Consider the following 21,368-nt stretch of genomic DNA (forward strand, 5'->3'; position numbering starts at 1 on the left):
GGAAAGATATTGGAATCCTCCGCCGGTTCGCTGCGACACGTTGTGGTAGAGTGTACTAAACATGGCCATTGCTCCTTGTGCACAGGTCCAGACCCCCGAGACAGATGGAGACAAGCTCCACTTGGCCCCTCCGCAGCCCGCTAAACAGTTCCTCATCTCACCTCCGGTCTCGCCTCCTGTCGGCTGGCAGCCGATGGACGATGCAACGCCCGTTATCAACTACGACCTTCTGTACGCCGTGGCCAAGCTGGGACCAGGTAAGGAGCGAAGACGTTGTCTGTTCCCAATGGCTGAGCGGAATATTAACACGCGAGCCGACTCTGTGTCTGTTCTGATTATTAACCCTTTAATATTGTATTGTGGTGACATGTGGTGGCAGCCAAAGAACAGTTCATAGGAAAACCACAAGTTGTGGAAAGGTATAGATAATCTGAACTAAATCACCTGTATTCAAGCAGGGGGGTCATTATTGTATGCAGCGCTAGGGGTTATTACTGTATACAGCACTGGGGGGGGTTATTACTGTATACAGTGCTGGGGGTTATTACTGTATACAGCGCTGGGGGGTTATTACTGTATACAGTGCTGGGGGTTATATTACTGTATACAGCGCTGGGGTTATATTACTGTATACAGCACTGGGGGGTTATTACTGTATACAGTGCTGGGGGTTATATTACTGTATACAGCGCTGGGGTTATATTACTGTATACAGCGCTGGGGGGTTATATTACTGTATACAGCTCTGGGGGTTATATTACTGTATACAGCGCTGGGGGGTTATATTACTGTATACAGTGCTGTGTGTTATATTACTGTATACAGTGCTGGGGGTTATTACTGTATACAGCGCTGGGGGGTTATTACTGTATACAGCACTGGGGGTTATATTACTGTATACAGCGCTGGGGGTTATATTACTGTATACAGCGCTGGGGGGTTATTACTGTATACAGTGCTGGGGGTTATATTACTGTATACAGCGCTGGGGTTATATTACTGTATACAGCGCTGGGGGGTTATATTACTGTATACAGCTCTGGGAGTTATATTACTGTATACAGTGCTGGGGGGTTATATTACTGTATACAGCGCTGGGGGTTATTACTGTATACAGTGCTGGGGGGTTATTACTGTATACAGTGCTGGGGGTTATATTACTGTATACAGCACTGGAGGGTATATTACTGTATACAGCGCTGGGGGGTTATATTATTGTATACAGTGCTGGGGGATTATTACTGTATACAGCGCTGGGGGTTATATTATTGTATACAGTGCTGGGGGATTATTACTGTATACAGCGCTGGGGGTTATTACTGTATACAGCACTGGGGGTTATATTACTGTATACAGCACTGGGGGGTTATATTACTGTATACAGCGCTGGGGGGTTATTACTAGGGCTGCAACTAACGATTATTTTAATAATCGATTAGTTGGCCGATTATTTTTTCGATTAATCGATTAATCGGATAAAAAAAATGAATGTAAATTTTTCATTTATTTAAAATAATTTACTAAACAAATGATGTTAAATACAAACAGCAGAATAAAAAAACTTTGATAATAAATTTCTTGTCTTTATTTCCCAACCAGCCCCCCAATATATGCACATTTGAGCCCAGGCTTGCTACGCTGCCTCCCAGACATGCCATGCTGCCCCCCCACATATGCCACGCTGCCTACCACAGCACTCCACGCTGCCTCCCACATATACCACACCACGCTGCCTCCCACATCTGCCACTCCACGCTGCCTCCCACATCTGCCACGCCACGCTGCCTCCCACATCTGCCACGCCACGCTGCCTCCCACATCTGCCACGCCACGCTGCCTCCCACATCTGCCACTCCACGCTGCCTCCCACATCTGCCACGCCATGCTGCCTCCCACATATGCCACGCTGCCTCCCACATCTGCCACTCCACAATGCCTCCCACATATGCCACGCTGCCTCCCACATCTGCCACTCCACGCTGCCTCCCACATCTGCCACTGTGCCTGATACGCCTTATATCCCCTGATACCCCACTCCATCCTCCCCAGACATGCCACCCTGCCTCCCAGACATGCCACTTCTCTACCCCCAGATATGCCTTATACACCCTGATACACCACTCCGTCCTCCCCAGACATGCCACACTGCCCTCCCCACATATGCCACGCCATGCTGCCTCCCACATCTGCCACTCCACAATGCCTCCCACATATGCCACGCTGCCTCCCACATCTGCCACTCCACGCTGCCTCCCACATCTGCCACTGTGCCTGATACGCCTTATATCCCCTGATACCCCACTCCATCCTCCCCAGACATGCCCCCCTGCCTCCCAGACATGCCACTTCTCTACCCCCAGATATGCCACTCTACCCCCAGATATGCCTTATACACCCTGATACACCACTCCCTCCTCCCCAGACATGCCACACTGCGCTCCCCACATATGCCTTATATACTGTATATGCCTTATACCCCCAGATATGTCACGTCACTGCCCCCAGGATTTAGATTCCCCTAAATTAACCCTAAACTCCCCATTAACCATAACTGCCCCTAAATTAACCCTTAACACCCCCTTAACCACAGCATCCCCTAAATTAACCCTAAAGACCCCATCAACCACAGCATCCCCTAAATTAACCCTAAACACACCATTAACCACAACTGCCTCAAATTAACCCCAAACACCCCATTAACCACAACTGCTCCTAAATTAACCCTAAACACCCTATTAACATAACTGCCCCTAAATTAACCCTAAACACCCAATTAACCATAACTGCCCCTAAATTAACCCTAAACACCCCACTAACCATAACTGCCCCTAAATTAACCCCCACCTCCCCTAACTTTCAGTAGCCCAAATATATATATATATATATATTACATACATATATATATATATATATATATATATATATATATATATACACACACATACACATTATATATATATATATACACATTATATATATATATATATATATATGTGTGTGTATATATATATATATATATATATATATATATATATGTACATATACTTACAGTTAGATGAGTGTCACAGCCATGTGGTTCTGGCCTGGAGAAGGGGCGGGGCCAGTTGTCACAGTGATTACAGGGAGGGGGAGTAAGTAGGAGCTGCTGCTGTGAGACGGTGAGTCAGACTAAACGGATTATATAATGAGGGGGATTTTTCAGAGCGTTTGCTCTGAAAAAACCCTCATTTTATAATCGATAATAATCGATTCAACTAATCGATAATGAAATTCGTTGCCAACGAATTTCATTATCGATTATTATCGATTTTATCGATTAGTTGTTGCAGCCCTAGTTATTACTGTATACAGTGCTGGGGGGTATATTACTATATATAGTGCTGGGGGTTATATTACTGTATACAGCACTGGGGGGGTTATTACTGTATACAGTGCTGCGGTTATTACTGTATAGTGCACTGGGGGGTTATATTACTGTATACAGCGCTGGGGGTTATATTACTGTATACAGTGCTGGGGGTTATATTACTGTATACAGTGCTGGGGGTTATATTACTGTATAAAGCGCTGGGAGTTATATTACTGTATACAGCGCTGGGGGGTTATATTACTGTATACAGCACTGGGGGGGTTATTACTGTATACAGTGCTGGGGGGTTATATTACTGTATACAGTGCTGGGGGTTATATTACTGTATAAAGCGCTGGGAGTTATATTACTGTATACAGCGCTAGGGGGTTATATTACTGTATACAGCGCTGGGGGTTATATTACTGTATACAGCACTGGGGGGGTTATTACTGTATACAGTGCTGGGGGGTTATATTACTGTATACAGTGCTGGGGGTTATATTACTGTATAAAGCGCTGGGAGTTATATTACTGTATACAGCGCTGGGGGGTTATATTACTGTATACAGCACTGGGGGGTTATACTGTATACAGCGCTGGGGGGTTATATTACTGTATACAGTGCTGGGGGGTTATATTACTGTATACAGTGCTGGGGGGTTATATTACTGTATACAGTGCTGGGGGTTATATTACTGTATAAAGCGCTGGGAGTTATATTACTGTATACAGCGCTGGAGGGGTTATTATTGTTTAGACCTAATAATTGGATTAATATTTATTAATTTACAGTGAATTCACTAAAAAGCATAAAGCAACTATGCACACAATGTAAAAGCATTGCTACTGAAACATAAAGTTTTAGGCAGGTGTGAAAAAATGCTGTAAAGTAAGAATGCTTTCCAAAATAGACGCATTAATAGTTAAATTTTATCACTGAACAAAATGCAAAGTGAGGGAACAAAAGAAAATTCCAAGTCAAAACAACGTTCGGGGCGACCACCCTTTGCCTTCAAAACAGAATCGGCTCTTCTAGGTACACAAAGTCAGGGATATCGCAGGCATATTTTTGGTGTATGATTAAACAATTGTACCAAACAGGTGCTAATAATCATCAGTTTAATATATAGGCGAAAGCAAAAGCATTAACTGAAACAGAAACCGCTGTGTGGGAGGAATAAAACTGGGTGAGGAGCAGCGAAACTCCCTGACAAGGTGAGGCTGCTGAAGACGGTTTAATGTCAAAGGTCATACACCATGCCAAGACCGAGCACAACAACAACACACAAGGTAGGTATACCGCGTCAGCAACGTCTCTCCAGGCAGACATTTAGAGGCAGACAAGGCAGGGTTTCCAGATGTTCTGTGAAGAAGCACGAAGAAACCGGCAATGTTGAGGACCATGGACGTAGTGGTCAGCTGGATGAAAGCCAGATCGTGATTACTTCCCTTCACAGGCGGAAGATGTCCAGCAGCGCCATCAACTCAGCATTGACAAAAAGACGACGGGACCCTGGTACACCCATTTACTGTCTGGAGAAGTCTGGTCAGAAGTGGTCTTCATGGAAGACCTGTGGCCAAACATGGAATTCAAGGCCTAGAGACTCAACTATTCACGGACGCCTGGGAACTGGGGTGCAGAAAAAAATGGGTGCTCTGAACTGATAAGCCAACGTTTTAAATATTTGTCAGAACATTTAAGCAGAAGGCAGCGTGTTTGCCGAAGGGCTGGAGAGCGGGACAAGAATGGGTGTTTGCAGGCAACAGTGAAGCCTGGTGGAGGCTCCTGGCACGTTTGGCTCCGCATTTCTGCAAATGGAGTTGGGGATTTGTTCAGAATTATTGGTCTCAATGCTGAGAATTACAGGCAGATACTTATCCATCATGTGATACCATCAGGAAGACATCTGATTGGCCCCAAATTTATTGTGTAATATGACAATGACCCCAAACATACAGCCATTAAGGACTATCTTCAGCGAGGAATCCTGGAAGAGATGGTATGGCCCACCAAAGAGCCCGATCTCAACATAACGGAATTTGCCGGGGATTACACGAAGAGAGAGAAGCAACGGGGGTGCCGAGATCCACAGAACGTAACATTTTATTACTTCACATTTCAGATTTTTTTTCTATATTTCTCACTCGTGTAAATTTTGCTTAACACACAACCTGTGAAGGCTAACAATTTTAAAAAGTTATTATTTTTTTCCCTTATTTTTTAATGTTTTAATCCTTAAGTACTCATTAATCCTTAGAAATAACATTTTATAATAAAAATGAAATTAAATTTATAAACTAAAATATAATATTAAATTAACAAAAATACCTATAGTCTTTAAAATCATTATTTTTAAAATATTATTTTATAATAGCGCCTACCCTGTTTTAATTAGTCATAATTAAGTGTTAAATTAAGTGATCCTGCTTTGAATATTGTATGTATATATATATATATATATATATATATATATATCTCGGTATTTTCTCCACAGCCGCTTTAGTTTATAGCCAGGGATTGTCGATCTCGGGCATTCCATTTTTATACACGATTTACATTCTCCAGAAATCGCTTTTTTTAACCGAAAGCCGAGTTTCTGCAATGCATCAACTACGCAGAGGGGCAAAGCAATTAAATCCCAAAAATTAATTACATTTTTTGTGTCCGCAACATTGTAAACACGACAAAGGAGCTGCGATGTAGGAAGCCTTTATGGCGAATCGACATAAGCTGATGTCATATCCACCTGCAGCACATTACTGATCTAATTACACAGGTAATAAAGTGCATTTATTCCAAATATAAACGTGAGGTATTACCTCTTTTATCACTCTTACAACTAAAAGCAGCATTATTAACACCCTTCTCGTTACCGTTAACTGCCCAAATCATTTTTCAGGAATAATTCTTTACTGATGTAAATGTTTCGCTTATTCGTATTTTTTCGGGGAATACTTAAATGACATGTGACACAAAAGCAACCATAGAAACAAAACAAAAAAAAACAAGTTTCAGATAAAAGATACAAAATGTGGCCAACCTGCTCTTTCCACAAGAGATTGCAATGAATGTGTCGTCTAAGTGGGACAGCACCCTTAAAAGTAAAATAAAACGGAGACATTACTCCAAGCTTTCACACATTCCAAAATATGTGTGTTACAAATTTGGAATTTAGGCTTTTTTTTTCCAGCTTTCCTTAATCCCGTTGCCCAATCTCTCTTTCTTTATGGTAACGAGAGGGGCTTTCACCGCTATTGAAATGATTTTTATTTTGCCCTTTTTAGAAGTGGCACCGGCGCTTTAATTAAAGAAGAATTACGTTTGTTATATACCTTTTTTTTTATTTTTTTTTTTTAAGTAGATTATAAGGATGTTTGTTGGTCGGAGGCTTAAAAAACTAAAAGGAAAAATCCAGTAGCCTTCGGTTTTTTAAAATATTGAAAACCTGATTCCCAAAAACCTCATAAAAGTCGTCAGATCTGCGACTCAGAAGCGGGTTCGCGTCAATGACAGCGGGAGCCGTGGAAGGGGGGTTTTGTGCGACTCGGCTCTCTCAGGGTTTGTCTCTCAAATGTATCCTGGGTTATGAAGACTCGATGAAGAGCTTTAGTGGATGGGAGAGTTACGTAGCCACCTCTGCACCAGGAGAAGCCGTCTCGAAGCAAGGCAGGAGGGCACATAACAGACGCTGATAAGAAGGGGGCATGGTATGGACCTCTTCACCGGTAGAAAGAATAAACACCCGGAATGAGACTGTCCCCGAAACGCCGCGCCTAGGACCTTAGATAGAAACAGAGAGTATGACGGCAGATAAAACCTTCTTCCTGCTGTAAAACATTACCGGTTTCACCAAATCTTTCATTATTTTTCATATGACAAAGCCAGCCCACCACAGAATGTAATTAATGATTATTATTATTATTAAGATGTCACACCCTTGTATACCAGTTTCGTTTATTTAACCCTTGCATAGAAGTTCTGGGCTCGCGCTCTTAATGCCGGCTTAGTATTTATCAAAAAGCCTCCAAAAGCCCCCAAAAACCGGTTCCGTCACAGCACTTAACATAGAATGTCGCTGATGGATATGCGTATAATGCATCGATGCTCCTTCGGCCTCTAGAGAATGAATGCCCGGCCGATCATTGCTGCGCACTACGGCGTACCCTAATTAAATGGTCTTTCTCCTTTTATTATGGGCTGTGTGCATAGCGACGCCGGGGTCTCTGTGTCCTCGATCTTTATATCTCTATAGTGCTTTTCATTTGGATTTGCTTTTCAATGCAGAGAAAAGTCGCCCTGGGCACAAGAGACAAAATTTTATTTTATTCGCATTTAAAGGGGAACGAGATAAAACCTTAACAGAATGTGGCAGTGACCGTCATCGGTATCCCTGTTTAATGAGAATTATAATCTGTAATTACTGTTCTTGCTGTTATTACTGTTACCTCGTAGTTGCAGGACATATTACGAGCTTTCTATAATAAGGTTTGCTTTTTTGTGTAAAAAAAAAAAAGAATATATTTTATACTTTGTATCATTCTATATACGTCAGAGCTCGAGGCATGGGAGCTCGAGGACTCCGACGCCGTGTCACTTTAATCACTTATTACCCATGGCTATGACTCAAAGAACAAATAAACCGGCTTACACATGACTGTGTGCTCACGCTCGGTATATATATATATATATATTTATATATATATGTACGGTATATACCACATGGCCGATGAATACACTGTTACTGGATTTCATTCTTGTTTGATATGAAATTTGTGTGTGTGTATATGTATTTATATATGTATATATATATATATATATATATATATATATGTATATATATGTATGTGTGTATGTATATATATATATATATATGTGTGTGTGTGTGTGTGTATGTATATATATTTATACAAAAGATATGCGTGCTAAACTGGTAGTGTTACATCTGTTATATTACACCCTGTGATTGGATTTATGTGGATATATTTTGTTTGGGAACCTGTTAACATTACACTCAAATTCTAAGCTTTTTTGCCCAGATCATTGCTGGTTCCTTCAAGACAAACATAAAATTTGGCAGCAGATAAGCCTCATTCGTCCCATCCCAGACTCATACCTTAATCCCATGCCTGTCCCATGCATGTTTAAATCCCTTCACTTTATTAGCCTCTACCACTTCTGCTGGGAGGCTATTGCACTTGTCTACTACCCTAATGAATATTAGATACCCTTTTTAATAAAGGTCGCTTTTTTTGCCTGTTGTATGGTTCAGTGACACTTTTGATGTTTTATGCTAAACGCACATTTTATTTTTTATGGGTATCTCAGTATTTTGGGGAATCTCAATTGATTTTTGGAATGCGTTGTTTGCCGCTCTTGTTATTTGAAGACACCGAAGAGGTGTAAATTGTAAATATATTATTTATATAGCTGTGCTGCTCATAAAATAAATCCCGTCCGGAATGAATTTTACTGAAGCATAAAATGCCTGGAACTATTAAATAAATGTCACCCAGGGATGCGTTCTGTCCGCGTAACTTTCCACTACAAGGTTATTTATTGAAATATTCAGCTTACAAATAGCAAGAATATAGAATAATTTGTATGTGTGTATAAGGGGTATAGAATAAGTTGTATGTGTGTTTAAAGGGGTATAGAATAAGTTGTATGTGTGTTTAAAGGGATATATAATAAGCTGTATGTGTGTTTAAAGGGATATAGAATAAGTTGTGTGTTTAAAGGGATATAGAATAAGATGTATGTGTGTTTAAAGGGATATAGAATAAGCTGTGTGTTTAAAGGGATATAGAATAAGATGTACGTGTGTTTAAAGGGATATAGAATAAGTTGTGTGTGTGTTTAAAGGGATATAGAATAAGCTGTATGTGTGTTTAAAGGGATATAGAATAAGCTGTATGTGTGTTTAAAGGGATATAGAATAAGATGTATGTGTGTTTAAAGGGATATAGAATAAGCTGTATGTGTGTTTAAAGGGATATAGAATAAGCTGTGTGTGTGTTTAAAGGGGTATAGAATAAGTTGTATGTGTGTTTAAAGGGGTATAGAATAAGCTGTATGTGTGTTTAAAGGGATATAGAATAAGATGTATGTGTGTTTAAAGGGTGTGACAAGCCTCCCTTTTCCTTGGGACTTTTGTCAAGGATCTTGGCTGTAACCACAGTCTTCTAGGGTAAATGAAGTCCAGGACACATCCAGCTCAGCTTCAACGTTTATTTTCAAGGAACAAACAGCAGCAGTTGTAAGCAGAATAACAGTCTTCGCTTAGAACAAAACAGGTCACAATTTACCATCAATATGGCTTTGCAGAGAGAAACCACCCCTCAGTTTATCAGCTCTCTTAGCTGGCATAACAGTGGTTTCCTCTCTGAATCAGGCTCAAACCCTTTTACCTTCTGCCTGCTAATTAATCAGCCACAGGTGAGCTGCTGCTTACCCCACACCTGTGGAGCTCCTGTCCAGAACGCAGGCTCTGGACTGGATCAATACAGCAATTAGTGCTGTTGGAGCGCTGGCCCACCCTGCTCTTCCAGATGCTCCGCCCCAGGGACCCTTACCATGTTTTGCAAACTGCCAGTAGTGCAGTTTGTAGTCAAACATCTTTCCCTGGGACATATTTTAAGGCAGACTACTATTGACCAAGGCTGGTCTAATATACCTGCCATCTACCACTTTACCAGACCTTGTGTCACATATCCTCCCCCCCAGCTCAGACCTAAGGGGTTGAGCGACCATGGACATCAGAGCATGTACCCTGGAAAGGCCATCAGCATTTCCCTGTTTGAGGCCTGCCCTGTGTTCCACTGTGAAATTAAAGGATTGCAAACTTAAAAACCATCTGGTAATTCTGGAGTTTTTCTCTTTGTTTTGACACATCCAAGTCAAAGGTGCGTGATCTGTTATCAACCGGAATTTCCGACCTAGCAGGTAGTATTTAAGTGACTCTAATGCCCATTTAATAGCGAGACACTCCTTTTCTACAATAGAGTAGTTTTTCTCTTGTGGATTTAGTTTCCTGCTCAAAAAGAACACAGGATGTTCTTCACCCTGATATTCCTGGGAAAGGACAGCTCCTAAGCCCACATCAGAAGCATCTGTCTGAACTATGAAGCTTCTGGAGAAGTCCGGAGTTACTAAGACTGGCTGGGCACAGATAGCCTCCTTCAGTCTTTTAAAAGCTTTGTCTGCTTCAGGGCTCCACTTAACCATAACTGGGTACCTCGCCTTAGTAAGGTCAGTTAGAGGAGCAGCAATGGTAGCAAAATCTGGAATAAACCTCCTATAGTAACCAGTCAAACCCAAAAATGCCCTTACTTGTTTTTTCGTAAGTGGCTGTGGCCATTTTTGTATGGCTTCCACTTTTGCAGTTTGCGGTTTAACCAATCCCCCGATTGAATATATATAGAATAAGATGTATGTGTGTTTAAAGGGATATAGAATAAGCTGTATGTGTGTTTAAAGGGATATAGAATAAGATGTATGTGTTTAAAGGGATATAGAATAAGATGTATGTGTGTTTAAAGGGATATAGAATAAGATGTGTATGTGTTTAAAGGGATATAGAATAAGATGTATGTGTTTAAAGGGATATAGAATAAGATGTATGTGTGTTTAAAGGGGTATAGAATAAGCTGTATGTGTGTTTAAAGGGATATATAATAAGTTGTGTGTGTGTTTAAAGGGGTATAGAATAAGCTGTATGTGTGTTTAAAGGGATATAGAATAAGATGTATGTGTGTTTAAAGGGGTATAGAATAAGTTGTATGTGTGTTTAAAGGGATATAGAATAAGATGTATGTGTGTTTAAAGGGATATAGAATAAGCTGTACGTGTGTTTAAAGGGATATAGAATAAGTTGTGTGTGTGTTTAAAGGGATATATAATAAGCTGTATGTGTGTTTAAAGGGATATAGAATAAGATGTATGTGTTTAAAGGGATATAGAATAAGATGTATGTGTTTAAAGGGATATAGAATAAGATGTATGTGTGTTTAAAGGGATATAGAATAAGATGTGTATGTGTTTAAAGGGATATAGAATAAGATGTATGTGTGTTTAAAGGGGTATAGAATAAGCTGTATGTGTGTTTAAAGGGATATAGAATAAGATGTATGTGTGTTTAAAGGGGTATAGAATAAGCTGTATGTGTGTTTAAAGGGATATAGAATAAGCTGTATGTGTGTTTAAAGGGATATAGAATAAGATGTATGTGTGTTTAAAGGGGTATAGAATAAGTTGTATGTGTGTTTAAAGGGATATAGAATAAGATGTATGTGTGTTTAAAGGGATATAGAATAAGCTGTGTGTTTAAAGGGGTATAGAATAAGATGTGTGTGTGTTTAAAGGGATATAGAATAAGCTGTATGTGTGTTTAAAGGGATATAGAATAAGCTGTATGTGTGTTTAAAGGGATATAGAATAAGCTGTATGTGTGTTTAAAGGGGTATAGAATAAGTTGTATGTTTAAAGGGGTATAGAATAAGATGTATGTGGGTTTGTTTTCTGTGGCAGACGATGGCACAATAGTCACCAATGAAGGGCATTGAAATGAGTTGTATTTGTTCGTACGGCCCCCGGATATCTATCTACCCTTAAAGTTGAAACAGAAAGTCTGTCATGATACCCCCCCCACCTCATCCAAGCCTTATTGTTTACTTGCAAGTTGCGTTTCGCTGTGAAGCGAGCAGGGCGCATGCATAGCCAATTAAGAAACTGCTCTAGTGACTGCCTTGATCAAATCTGGATAGTTGGCAACTATGGGGTCTCTTGTGGTAAGACATTCTTAGCCCTGATGTAGTTGGAGACTAAGGGGGCACTCATAGATTTAAAGGGACCCCTCAGCTATCATATGCATTAAAGTCCTATGATGGCTGAAGTGTCCCTTTAAGGGTTAAAGCCACCTGAGACCATTCCTGATAGCTTCTCGTCATGCTAGGGGGGCAGATGGGTAATTGCAATGTGAAAAGTGGCTCGGAAATGTCATTTATTTCTCCCCAGTGCCCTGTATTGATCCAAGTTAAAATCTGATTTACTGTAGGAAGGAATATATGTTTATGTTTGTGGGGTATGTTTGATTTTCTACAGTTTGCCAATAGAAATATGTCACATATTATTTTAGTTTAACCCTTGCTGGAGTGACGGGTGCCATCAAAGAGTTAAATAGTAGGATTTTAGGGAATTGCCTGCTTTTGCTTCTAAAGAATATCCGGTCCTAAAGCCTTGCGAAGGCTGCCTGACTCAATCAAGAACAATCAGCGGCTTAACGGTGGGGGGGAGTTAACATAATGGGGAGGAATAATCATGCAGATCGTGAGTACAGGAAGATGTATACACGTAACGCGGGGCTCTAACACATAGATATCGCTTATACGAGGATTCCTTTAATATATAGAACTGCAAATCGTAGCTTAGGATAAAAAAGTGGCAAAATGCTGCACTCCTTTATTGTATATTATATTTATTATATATAAATTATTAAACGTTTGTTATATTTATCAGATTTATTATTATTGATTTGTATAGCGCCATCGTATGCTGCAGCGCTGTACAATGTAGAATCGGGAGTCTTGGGTGCTACTGGCCTCAGTAAAGTCACCGCTTGACTTGGACTTTCTCAGTGCAGCCGAGCTACGGAACCGTTCTCCAGAACAAAGAGCTAAGAACTCCGATCTCGTCATGAGATTTACTTGGTGTGCAGAGAACGCACGCAGCCGCTTGCCTGCGACTGGCAGGGAGCGCTTGCCTCTCGGCGCTCTGATCGTTGACGTCAGCCGGCGACTGAGAAATTGGCTGGAACCCCGGGGTCAGCGGCAAAGAGAGACATCGGGCCGTTTTCTGCTCTTTTTCTCTCTTTATCTCTCGCTTCCGGAGGCTTCGGGTCGCAGATTGCTGCTTGTTCTCAGAAGTGTCTCCTAAACCTGTATTCCACCAACTGAATTTAACACTTCGCGGTATTGTTCCGTGCACTATTCTGTGACCGTTCGGCTAACAAATTCAATGTTTTCTTTATAAACAGCACCTTTAACCCTTTCAGTACCAACCAAGTAGATGACGGTTCCATCCGATTTTATATTTGGAGGAGAATGCTGGGATAATAGTTTATTTGTTATCAGAACGCTGGGATAATAGTTTATTTTTTATCAGAACGCTGGGATAATAGTTTATTTTTTATCAGAACGCTGGGATAATAGTTTATTTTTTATCAGAATGTTGGTATAATAATGTATTTTTAATTGGAACACTGGGATATTAGTTTATTTTTTATTGATGGAGCAGATTATAGACTCTTTTTGGAGTGTGAGTAGGGGTTAATTTGAAGGGGGTTAAGTTGGGGTGTATCTGCAGTCCTGATTGACGTCGTGTCGTCCTCCCGCAGGTCAGAAGTACGAGCTGCACGCGGGCACGGAGTCCACCCCCAGCGTTGTAGTCCACGTCTGCGACAGTGACCTGGAGGAAGAAGAAGACCCAAAGAATTCACCAAAGCCCAAAATCATCCCAACGAGACGCCCCGGCTTCCCCCCAACCCAACCTAACTGACCGGTCCCTCCAGTGCTGTGTCATCACCCGTCATTTTAATACAGGTTTTCTATTCTTTCCTCTTCCTTTAGAAAGTAGAATTTTCTCATTTTTATAGGGAGGTTTTTTGGCACACTGTGACGTAATGCATGGGGCAATACAGAAGCCGTAGCCAAGCTCTCATTGATGATGAAGGGTCTCGACTCCAAAGTCCCCTGGGTACCAAAATAGTCTAATAAAAAGCTAAACCGTGTTCTTTATTCTGAATAAAGGGCCCGTCTGGCCCAGAAGAAACATGGCAGCGTGCATCAGATTCCCGATGAGTGGATGGTTTGGGTGGCATTTGTTGAGGAGCCCAACAAGAGGCAGTAGACCATGGCTTCAACACAACCCGGTTTAGACAGTTCTCTGCCCTCCTCCTGTCCATGCGCTATCTTCAAAGACTTTTCTATGCCTTGTGGAACTCCGGTGGTCTTCAAGTCTAGAACCATCTGGTCCTGATGAGGGAAAAGGTCTAGACTGTAAAGCAGACCAAGAAGGATGACTCTGGAGTTAAAGTATTTCTGGTTCTTGAGTGAAAAACATTCTTTTCCGACCAGCTCTCGTTAAATGCGTCAGGCGGACTCGGTTTTATGTAAGATTCTGGCGGGGGCTGTTCTTTCTGTTCTATGTTCTCTTATCATTTGTCTTTTAGCTCTTGTTATCTCTCTGTCTGTGTTTTTTGTTAATAACTTTTCCTCCTGTGGGGTCATTTTCGAGGTTGCGACCTTCTTTAGTATCTCGGTTCTTCGTCTTGAGTCCGTGTCCTCTCCACATCTTGTCCTCGGTGGTCCTCTCCCGTGTTCCTCTTCCCCTATTCCTGATGTCTATCCCTTTCTCCCACATTGTGTTCTCCATCTAAATAAATGCCCCGATGCATGTGTGAAATTAATTACACGTCAGCAATAACCAGTCTGATCAGATAGTCCTAGTGAATGAATACTTTTAGGACTCCTTTCAGGAAGCAGTAGGCCTCCTTAGTTACGTTCTGCCCTTTATACCGGCTTTACACCGGCTTTTAAGTTTCCAGGCCAGAAATCCGGACGTTGCTGGGACTAAACCCAGTTTCTTTTGGTGCCTGCGGAGCCACGGTAAATTCCCCCGGTTGGTTTAGTAAGAATGCTGCCAACCTGGACACGCCGAGGTCCCTTAAGTTAATGGCTGCCGTAAGCCGGGCTGCCAAGCCACCAGCAACTTTTGTAGTAGGAACTCTCAACACGTGTGGAAAATCTCAGGTTCTAGTGAGTGGAGCCCGTAGTTTAAATACCGTTCTGGATTTCATCAATGAAAACCATAAAGGTTGACTCGGTGAACCCGAATTAATACGGTTTTCCAACTGGCGGCCTTTGTTCTTGATGCAGTCGTTTTGTGCGTTCTAAAGCATTGGCTGTTGTGAAGTCAATAGCATTTTTCCACCCCAGGCCTCGAGCCTATGCGTGTGAATGAGAAGGACTGATATAATACACGGGACCTCATAGTTGGTCCTCACCCTGGGAAAACGCAATAGAGCAGGTTTTTAGACACATCTTACACAATCACACAAAGGTGCCCGGTGGCACGGGCTGCCAGGACCACCCGAGGACGTCTGGTGGCTCCCAAGGACCACCTCGAAAACATATGATAGGGGGCATACGGTGACTGGCGGGGTCCAGCACTGTGTCACGACCCACTTCCCGGGACATTGGCGGGACCACCCTCCGACGTCAGCGGGACCTCCTACCCTCAGGGGGACCTTGTGTTTCCGGAGCCAGAAAGTTCCTAGTTATGCCCAGCGGTCATTTGCCCCGCTTTGCCAGATGGCCACTCCGGGCCGACTCTCTGGTCTGGGCAGTTTTAAGCACATATGGGGGTTTCCTAACAAATATAAGCACATTGGGCTGCAACAATTGGCTATTGTATTTGTCTTTTACGTATGTGTTAAAGATGAAGTTCCACTAATGCAAAGGTACGCTCCAGCCTTAATAATTGCCAAGCAGGAAGGCGCTGCCGCTGGACTTCTCCTCGAACATCTAACCGGAGATGGAGACGCACAACTGGCCTTCAACAATATCTCGTATTACGACTGCGCTAGACGCGATGTTTCGAAGCATTGTTATTATAAGCATGATGTTACGTGTTATTCGGTCCGGGGTTCCCTGTCGGAAATAAAATCTTCGTTTAATGTTATAAAACGTAACAATGAGAAGAGAAATGAGCAAACCAACGCGTTTCGCGTGGAAACAGACCCGAGATTATTAATAGGCAAAAAACAGGGTTTAATGCAGAATCTCCTTTTTGTACATTTGTATAATTGTCTCAATATGTTTTTTTTTTGTTCCCAAAAAAATGAGTAGGATATTAAACTGTGATTATTCCTGTTGTCGACGTCATTTGAATGCCTGTGCGTTTTATAACCCGGTGAGCAAAAAAAAATAAAAAATGGCGGAAGTAAAATTCCCGCGCATGAGGAGACGACATGCACACATGTACCTTTTTCACTTGTTATGAATTGAAACATGTTGTAAATATCTGTAAGACTCTATAAAACGGAGGCACTTCCGATATTTGAACCCCTGCACTCTACCGCTGTGTTTATTTACCTTATTAACAGAAAAGACGCGGCGGCAACCGATCAGAAAACAAAAGAAATCTCTGAAATGACTGTTGTAGCTAGAAACGGCTGATTTTTAATGGGATCTCTTCATAGGCGTACAGAGGCCCGTCATCACTCCCATCATTCCTCTATCACTCCCATCACTCCTGTGCTCCAATGGCCCTTTATCACTCCCATCACCCCTGTGTTCCAATGGCCCTTTATCACTCCCATCACGCCTGTGTTCCAATGGCCCTTTATCACTCCCATCACTCCTCTATCACTCCCATCACTCCTGGGTTCCAATGGCCCTTTATCACTCCCATCACTCCTGTGTTCCAGTGGCACGTTGTGTTCCCTGATCCAAGTTTAAATTTAAAAGGATAATTGATGGTTAGAAAACTCTTTTGTAATTATTGTTACAGACAGAAATGTCCTTGTTTTCAATGAAAACAGCTAAGTGACCCCAAACTTTTGAACGCGTGTCTGTCTGTCTGTCTGCACATGCTGCCTGTATGTTCCTTTAATCAACTTCCGAAGCAGAGGCTCTTGATTATATGCTGACATGGAGTATGAAAAAGCCCAAAAAACAGTAAAATACGCGTTCCGGGCTCTGCACGGCGTCTGCACAGATTTATAGAGGATTCGTCTATTAAACGGAATATTTGGTGAGTTTTTTAAACCTTTTGTATATAAACATGACTCTGGCATTCAAAGGGTTACACAAGGCAAATTATTTGTGGGAACATTTAAAGTGCCAATAAACTTCAACCCCCAGCGCTGTATACAGTGATATAACCCCCCAGCGCTATATACAGTAATATAACCCCCAGCGCTGTATACAGTAATATAACCCCCCAGCGCTGTATACAGTAATATAACCCCCCAGCGCTATATACAGTAATATAACCCCCAGCGCTGTATACAGTAATATAACCCCCCAGCGCTGTATACAGTAATATAACCCCCAGCGCTGTATACAGGAATATAACCCCTAGCGCTGTATACAGTAATATAACCACCAGCGCTGTATACAGTAATAAACCCCCCAGCGCTGTATACAGTAATAATCCCCCAAGCGCTGTATACAGTAATATAACCCCCAGCGCTGTATACAGTAATATAACCCCCAGCGCTGTATACAGTAATATAACCCCAGCGCTGTATACAGTAATATAACCCCCAGCGCTGTATATAGTAATATAACCCCAAGCACTGTATACAGTAATATAACCCCCAGCGCTGTATACAGTACAGTAATAACCCCCCCAGTGCTGTATACAGTAATAACCCCCCAGTTCTGTATACAATAATATAACCCCCAGCGCTGTATACAGTAATATAACCCCAGCACTGTATACAGTAATATAACCCCCAGTGCTGTATACAGTAATAACCCCCCAGCACTGTATACAGTAACAACCCCCAGCGCTGTATACAGTAATATAACCCCCAGCGCTGTATACAGTAATATAACCCCCAGCGCTGTATACAGTAATATAACCCCCAGCGCTGTATACAGTAATATAACCCCCAGCGCTGTATACAGTAATATAACCCCCAGCGCTGTATACAGTAATATAACCCCCAGCACTGTATACAGTAATATAACCCCCGAGCGCCATATACAGTAATATAACCCCCAGCGCTGTATACAGTAATATAACCCCCAGCGCTGTATACAGTAATATAACCCCCAGCGCTGTATACAGTAATATAACACCCAGCGCTGTATACAGTAATATAACCACCAGCGCTGTATACAGTAATAAACCCCCCAGCGCTGTATACAGTGATATAACCCCCAGCGCTATATACAGTAATATAACCCCCAGCGCTGTATACAGTAATATAACCCCCAGCGCTGTATACAGTGATATAACCCCCAGCGCTGTATACAGTAATATAACCCCCAGCGCTGTATACAGTAATATAACCCCCCAGCGCTGTATACAGTAATATAACCACCCAGCGCTGTATACAGTAATATAACACCCAGCGCTGTATACAGTAATATAACCACCAGCGCTGTATACAGTAATAAACCCCCCAGCGCTGTATACAGTGATATAACCCCCAGCGCTATATACAGTAATATAACCCCCAGCGCTGTATACAGTAATATAACCCCCCAGGGCTGTATACAGTAATATAACAACCAGCGCTATATACAGTAATAACCCCCCAGCGCTGTATACAGTAATATAACCCCCAGAGCTGTATACAGTAATAATCTGAGGGCGGCCATTTCTGTCAGTCATGTGATATTTTGGGTGACTTTCAGACACCGCACTGAGCTGATGCTTTATGGCGATGCTAATGAAGTCCGTCTTTCCATAGACTTTCTTTAGAGTGAGTCTCAGAGAGTCCGACAGGGTGATAAAGACCGAGTCATTCTATAGCTTTAGTTCAACACACTGGATCCGAAGATCTGGATTGTTCCAGCGCAGCAGAAAGACCTCACAAACCAGAGAGAAGAAATCCCTCCAACTGACAAAAATCAACGGGGGCTGGCGGGAGAGCTTTGTGATTCTCTGGAACGAGGCGTGGAAAGCTCGGGAATCTGAACGGTTCCATGATCTCCGTTATCTCTCCCCCCCCCCGACCCAACTCAACCCTGACTGCTCTCAGCACTCCTGTCCGGAGACAAGCGTGACCTCATTAGATAAGTGGAACAGCCTCCCAGCAAACATGGTAGAGGTAAATACAGTAAGGAAACTTCAGACAGGGACAGGACAGATGAATGGCCGGTTTGCGTGTTGTGAGATTGTGGTTTTTTTTACTGCGATTTAACACATTCTTCGCTTAATATTTATATAAATTTATACAAAATCAATCAAAACGACCAAAAATAAATCTATGAATGTAATTGGATGATGGCCGTCTTCTCCCCGCGTGAGAGCGCTGCCTCCGGTCCTGGAGAAGGCTGTGGGAGGCGCCGGCGAGACGTTTAGCGGAGCGTGCCCCACGCGTCATGTGACTGTTCGCGTATTCCGGGGCGCACAGCTCACAGCCGCTCCTCCCCTTCACTATACATTATGGCGGCCCTTCTGCTGCAGGAAGAGCCCTGTATAATGTATGGCTAATTCAGAAAGATTTCTCCAGTCTCCTCGCCCATATAGTTATACATTATCCGGGGCCAGTGTCGGCCCTTCTTAATGAATAAAGCCAGAACTCTCCAGTTAGTGAATAAAGCCTTTTGCTGGTGATTTGCAGAGACAGCGCTGCCCTCTAGTGGCTCTAAATCCTTCAGCAGCTCTTGTCAGCCGTCCAAACCACCTCCCCCTGGGGTAGAGTCACTGTATCCTGAGATAACTTGGGAAAGTCAGCTGTCGGTTTATCCTGGAAGGACCTCTCGTCAACCGGGAGCCGCGGGTTTCAGGTACGTCTGCGGAAGAACGGGGGCTGCAGCTGCACATTTCGGGGGCCGCCGAGGCTCTCTCCTTCCTGCTGTAGAGACCTCATACTTTCTGTTGTTCCTTCACTGTATTAACCTCTACCACCTCCGCTGGGAGGCTACTCCATGTGTGTTCTTCATGTATACCTGCAGGTAGTAGCACAGAGCTGTATATACCTGCATTTAGTGGCACAGAGCTGTGTATACCGACAGACACTGGCACAGAGCTGTGTATATCTGCATTTAGTGGCACAGAGCTGCGTATACCGGCAGACAACGGCACAGAGCTGCGTATACCGGCAGACAACGGCACAGAGCTGTGTATATCTGGAGGTAGCGACACGGGGTTGTGTATAAGAGCCGCGTATACTTTCAGGCACAGCGCTAACACACTGCCAAAAGCAGCAACCCGGTCATTCGCGCCGTCAGAAGCCAGCCTGATTGGCATTCCTTTGGTCCAATTAGCGACAACTTGTTACTTTAGCGATGGAATTCTGTCCAATCGGGCTCAGGGGGCGGGGTTAGTGGCTGATTCTGCGACACAGAGGAGAGAGAGGGGTCGCGACAGGTGAGAGAGAAGCGAGCAGCCCGCGGTGCACAACGACTCCACGTGACTGCCGTACAACGCGACCGGCCCCGGTCTGTACCGCACGGGACCCTGACAGCTACACGACACAACCGAGGTATTACCGCACGGCAAGCGTGTACAGGGCCGAGTACACGGGGGGCTAATACCGTGAAGTAATAATACCTCCGCAGGGGCAGTCAGAAGGGCAATTTATCTTACAGGAGCCCCATAAATGATTGACATTTACAAATATCCCATAATAATCGAGTGGGGGCTAACACGCGTTCTACAAGGTACAGAAAGGTACAGAAGCCTTTGGGACCTCAGAGGTCTCTTCTTCAGGTGTCTTTCCACAGATATATTTATTTTTTTATTTTATTGCCGCAATCTGATGTGTGTTTTTCACTTGCGCTTTTTGTATGTTTGTTTGTGTTTTTTGTATGATGTTTGCGTTTTTTTGCATGATGTTTGTTTGCGTGTGGAATAAGTTCACGCGTGACGGGGGTGTTGGATCACGCGCTGCGCAGGTGGGGTCCGGGGCGTGGCGTACGACTTCCTGCTTGGGCCGGCGCCAAAGGATGATTAATATCTTTATGCTGGCAAGATCACAAAGGGGCTTTATTCACTAAAGGGCGAGCTGCTAGACGTCACTATACATTACGAAGGTCCGACCCCAGGGAGCTTCTGCTGCAGGAAGAGCTCGGCCGGCCCCCTATAATGTATCGTTAAATCAGGTTTCTTCAGGCTCCTCACCTGTTAAGTCATACATTGTACAGGGCCAGCTCGGCCCTTCTGACTAAAGGAAACCGCTAGTCCTGATGTTCCTTAGTGAATAGCGAAGTGAGGGAGTTGGAGCCGCGTATTATGGCTTCTGGCGCGTTAATGTGCGTGGCCCCTAATGAACTCTCT

At 43.0% G+C, this 21,368-nt stretch overlaps 1 protein-coding gene across 2 annotated transcripts in view; it reads left to right on the top strand.

Moving 5' to 3' along the window:
• RCAN2 (regulator of calcineurin 2) overlaps window positions 1–14,072 on the top strand; it is a 38,229-nt gene extending 24,157 nt beyond the window's left edge. For both annotated transcript variants that reach the window (XM_053461242.1, XM_053461243.1), the window contains 2 exons: window positions 86–257; window positions 13,744–14,072. In XM_053461242.1, the coding sequence (XP_053317217.1) occupies window positions 86–257; window positions 13,744–13,904 (333 nt within the window). In that variant the 3' untranslated portion in view covers window positions 13,905–14,072. The remainder of the gene's footprint in view (window positions 1–85; window positions 258–13,743) is intronic.
• The last annotated feature ends 7,296 nt before the right edge of the window (window positions 14,073–21,368 follow it).

The sequence above is a fragment of the Spea bombifrons genome, chromosome 3, assembly GCF_027358695.1.
Source record: "Spea bombifrons isolate aSpeBom1 chromosome 3, aSpeBom1.2.pri, whole genome shotgun sequence".
In the NCBI taxonomy this organism is placed as follows: domain Eukaryota; kingdom Metazoa; phylum Chordata; class Amphibia; order Anura; family Pelobatidae; genus Spea; species Spea bombifrons.